The 5,092-nt window shown below is 40.8% G+C and overlaps 1 gene segment (V, D, J or C); it reads right to left on the bottom strand.

The window, feature by feature from the left end:
* Positions 1-266: 266 nt before the first annotated feature.
* Positions 267-1,160, bottom strand: LOC133067071 (T cell receptor alpha variable 27-like). The segment is given in 2 exon segments: positions 267-769; positions 989-1,160. Coding segments are annotated over 2 exon segments (549 nt in total).
* Positions 1,161-5,092: the final 3,932 nt, after the last annotated feature.

Below are 5,092 nucleotides of genomic sequence, written 5' to 3'. Positions count from 1 at the left end.
GTAGGATCCTCAGTATCATCTTTCTAGATTCCATGTATATGCTTTAGTATATGATATTTTATAAACCTTTATTTTTACTCACTTAAGTGCATGCATGCCCATGTGCTCAGTCGTGTCTGACTCTTTGCCTGTCAGGATCCTCTCCAGGCAAGAATACTGGAGTGGGCTGCCATTTCCTACTCTAGGGGATCTTCCAGACCCAGAAGATATAAGAAGATCTCTTACATCTCCTGCATTGGCAGGCAGATTCTTCACCACTGGGAAGCCTACTCACTTGAGTGATGAGTTTCATTTCCAGAAGCTTGTCTTAGAGCAGATGAATCTTGTCCTCTAGCACATGTGGGAAATGTTCTGGAAAGGCAGCAGAAACGGTTCTCCTCCATGAGAAAAGATGTGTGAGGTGGAGCTGGAGGACTGAGGCAGCTCCAAGGCTGGGGGCCTGCAGCAGGGTCTGTGTGCAGGCAGCAGGAGACCCTGGAGCACCGCGCCCCTGCACAGAGGTGGGTGCCCACATCCCCAGGCTGGGCTGCAGTGATGGGCAGCGAGCTGTCCTTTCTTGCCTCACCAAATTGAGCCCTTATTCTCTTCTGCTCCTTCGTTTCTTTAGGTTTCGTTAATGTCATCAAGAGGACAGGCCCTTCCTCGGGCTCCTGTCTGTACCACTGAAAGAAGGTGAAGGTGCTTGAGGAGCTGCAGTGCACGGTGACATTTCCTCCCTCCTGGACACGTAGAAACTGCGGATTCTGCTCCAGCTGCTGGGTGCTCTCCCCTGTTTAGAAACAAAGCAGAATGCAGCAGGGAAGGGAGTTAGGGCCTCCTTCCCAACCCAAAATGATTATTTTCTCCCTTGGTCCTCTCTTGCTCTCTCCCTTTCTTCTTTCCTTCCTAACACTTCCTTTTACTCTTTACCATAAAATAACCTGCCTTCAAGGATTTTTCATCTTTGGAGGATTTTCTACTCGTGTAATCGGTAACTTCTTAAACTCACATGCCAGTTGAATCCAAAAGACCAACACCAAGAGTTTCTGGAGCATCTTTTCTTCTTATCATTTGGTGGCTACAGTCCCTGATTTTAGTTGTCCTTGAAAGATTCCCTCCTGAAACAGACTTTTCTGGGCTATAGCAACACTTGCTACCCACTTTGATCTCAGTAAAAAGGTACAGGCCTCTGTGTGTCAGCCAATTGAATCATTCACCCTCCACCCCCACTCCCGTTTCATCCAACCTCAAACTCTACTTTGATTCTGGGAATGATTTTGCCTTTTGGAATACTGCCCTCCTGTGGAGAGGTAAAAAAGTAATTTACTTTCTTTTTATTGACAGTCTAACGGATTGAACCCAGTAGAGTACAAGTAGAGAATATGTTTTTTTCTTTTCCACCATTGTCCCCTGAAACCTGCTCTGTTGAGTTGCTCTTCCTTGACCTTAGTTAAAATGTTGGCAGACTCCAGGGCTTTTTTAGTCACTTTCAGACAGTAAAAACTATAAGAGTAGCCTAATATCACAGGGTTAATTTCTCTTTCATTCTAAGTCTACTTAAAATGTGAGGAAGTCATATTTTCACCTTCTCTAGGCTAAGAAACCTGCAGCAGGGAAGGGAAATGTTGGAATTTCCTTAATGAAAAGTGGCTTGCTTTCAATGATGCTTCTGTTTCTTCCAATTTTCATTTGGTATGCACAAGTATCAGGATTTAAATAAGTCTGGTGACCTGGTTAGACATGAAAATATGACCTTTAAAATTTGCCATTTTTAGCCAAGATAACAGAAGATAAAGAACATATCATCCTATCATTTCTGGTATCCTCAAGAAGCATGATGAGCAGTGAAGTGTCTGTGTAAACTGCATTTGTGGTTGAGTGTGCGCTGTGATTTTTATGAAATTGTATCATATTTTCTGAGTCATATGGCATGGGTCAGTAAGCAGCAGTGAAAGTCTCTCAGTCATGTCCAATTCTTTGCAACCCCATGGATCTAGCATGCGAGGCTCCTCCATCCAAGGGATTTTTCAGGCAAGAATACTGGAGTGGGTTGCCATTTCCTCCTCCAGGGGATCTTCCTGATCTAGGGATCAAACCTGGTCTTTTTTGCCTCCTGCATTGCAGGCAGATTCTTTACTTTGAAGTCAAAGTGGAATAAATACTTGACTTGACAATGTAAGAATTAAGGACAACCACATTAATACATAAGCAAAATAAAAGTTTGTATGTTAGAATAAAATATGCAAAAATATAAAATCAAAATACTAAGATATAGAAATAATTTCTACAAATAAAAAGAGAAAACCTTAAAGAAAAATGATCAAAAAAATAGAAATAAGTTTATGACCAGTGTTAAATAACAGAGTGCCAATTCATGGAGAAAAAGTTGCTTAAAAGCACTCAGGTTCAAAAAAATGTATGTAGGTAAAGTATGTTTGGATTGCTAAAATAAAAACACCAGTATACATATACACCATGGAATATTACTCAGCCGTTAAAAAGAATTCATTTGAATCAGTCCTAATGAGATGGATGAAACTGGAGCCCCTTATACAGAGTGAAGTAAGCCAGAAAGATAAAGAACATTACAGCATACTAACACATATATATGGAATTTAGAAAGATGGTAACGATAACCCTATATGCAAAGCAGAAAAAGAGACACAGAAATACAGAACAGACTTTTAAACTCTGTGGGAGAAGGTGAGGGTGGGATGTTTTGAAAGAACAGCATGTATATTATCTATAGTGAAACAGATCACCAGCCCAGGTGGGATGCATGAGACAAGTGCTCCGACCTGGTGCACTGGGAAGACCCAGAGGAATTGGGTGGAGAGGGAGGTGGGAGGGGGGATCGGGATGGGGAATACGTGTAAATCTATGGCTGATTTATATCAATGTATGACAAAACCCACTGCAATGTTGTGAAGTAATTAGCCTCCAACTAATAAAAAAAAAAAAAAAACACCAGTAATCCCCAATTTGTAGAGAATGCAAAATGTACCTGCTCATTCACTGTTAATTGAATTAAAATTGTTTAAACCATTTGGAGGGCAAATGGTTACTGTCTTCATTTACATGTGCTTTTCTTTAGGGTTCTTTGGTAGCTCAAAAGATAAAGAATCTGCCTGCAATGCAGGAGACTTAGGTTTTATCCCAGGGTCAGGAAGATCCCCTGGAGAAGGGAATGGCAACCCACTCCAGTATTCTTGTCTGGATAATCCTATGGACAGTAGAGCCTGGTGGGCTACAGTCCATGGGGTCACAAAGAGTCAGACACTACTAAGCAACTTTCACTTTCACTTCTTTAGAAAAAAAGTGACTTTCTTTCACTTTCATAGCAATTACAATTTCATAGATTTCATTAAGTAGACATTTCTACATACATAAAATTGTATGTACATAGATGTATAAGGCATTCTCCATGACAGCAAAGAAACAGAAACACATCTGCATTAATAGGAGAACAATTAATTAAATAATGAAATGTTTCAAAGTACTAAATCAGTATCAAAAAGGATAAAGTACACCTCTTTACATTTTTCAATTATAGAAATATCTCCAGGAACTATTAAATGAAAATAAAAAGGTAAGTTGGAAAAATTAAGTTAATCCAGCTTACATGGCAAATTCTGTGTGTCCATGTATGTGTACACATATATGAGTGCATGTGTGTGTTCCTGTATAGTGTTAATCACTCAGTCGTGTCCGACTCTTTGTGACCTCATGGCCTGTAGCCCACCAGGCTCCTCTGTCCATGGAATTCTCCAGGCAAGAATACTGGAGTGGGTTGCCATTTCCTTGTCCAGGGGATTTTCCTAAGCCAGGGATTGAACACGGTTCTCCCGCACTGCAGATAGACTCTTTATCCACTGAGCCACCAGGGAAGCCCTGTTAATGTATACGTAGTTGCATAAAATGATCTGCAAAGTCATACATATTAAAACGGAATGGGCTGGTATCATAAACTATCAGAACTGGTTTTCTCAGAGGACCACAGGAGCTGTGGTGGAATGAGCACTGGGCTTTCACTTTTGGTCTCTCTGAGACTCTCATGATGAGATGGATCTATGTGCTGCTTCTCTCTGTGTGTGTGCTCACTCAGTTGACTCAGCTGTGTTGAGAGAGTTAATTCTTAGGTAGGTTGGGGTAAGAAGTCTGGTTCCCGATGAGGAGAAAGGGAGGAGAAAAGGACAAACAATTTTAGTCTTAGTCACATAAAATATTTTTGTTTTTGCTTTTCTTCTTTAAGCCCAGAGCTAATGATTATATAGCAGAGAAGAAAAGTTATGACCAACCTAGACAGCATATTAAAAAGCAGAGACATTACTTTGCCGACAAAGGTCCATCTAGTCAAGGCTATGGTTTTTTCAGTGGTCATGTATGGATGTGAGAGTTGGACTATAAAGAAAGCTGTGCACTGAAGAATTGATGCTTTGGAACTGTGGTGTTGGAGAAGACTCTTGAGAGTCCCTTGGACTGCAAGGAGATCCAACCAGTCCATCCTAAAGAAGATCAGTCCTGGGTGTTCACTGATAGGACTGATGTTGAAGCTGAAACTCCAATACTTTGGCCACCTGATGTGAAGAACTGACTCATTTAAAAAGACCCTGATGCTGGGAAAGATTGAGGGCAGGAGGAGAAGGGGACAACAGAGGATGACAGTTGATGGCATCATCAACTCAATGGACATGGGTTTGGGTGGACTCCGGGAGTTGGTGATGGACAGTGAGGCCTGGCGTGCTGAGGTTCAAGGGGTCGCAAAGAGCGGACACGACTGAGCGACCGAACTGAACTGAACTGAATTGATTTACAATATTGTTTTAGTTTCAGGTGTACAGCATAGTGATACAGTTACAAATATACATATATTCATTTTTTTCAGATTCTTTACCCAAACAGGTATCTATATTCATGAGGGATAGTTCTCTGTAGTTTTCTTTTTGTGACACTTTAAAAATGTTGGTACTAAAATAATACTAGTTTCAAAAAATGAGTGAGAAATTATTTTCTTCTATTTTCTGGAAGAATTTGTGTATAATTCGTGCTAATTCCTCTTCAGTGTTTGACAGAGTTCTTCAGTAACACTGTCTGAGTCCGGGGACTTTTTTAA

This window comes from Dama dama, chromosome 12 (assembly GCF_033118175.1).
Source record: "Dama dama isolate Ldn47 chromosome 12, ASM3311817v1, whole genome shotgun sequence".
NCBI classification, from domain to species: domain Eukaryota; kingdom Metazoa; phylum Chordata; class Mammalia; order Artiodactyla; family Cervidae; genus Dama; species Dama dama.
Note: the sequence above shows the minus strand (reverse complement) of the source record. Positions and strands in the feature narration are given on the sequence as shown.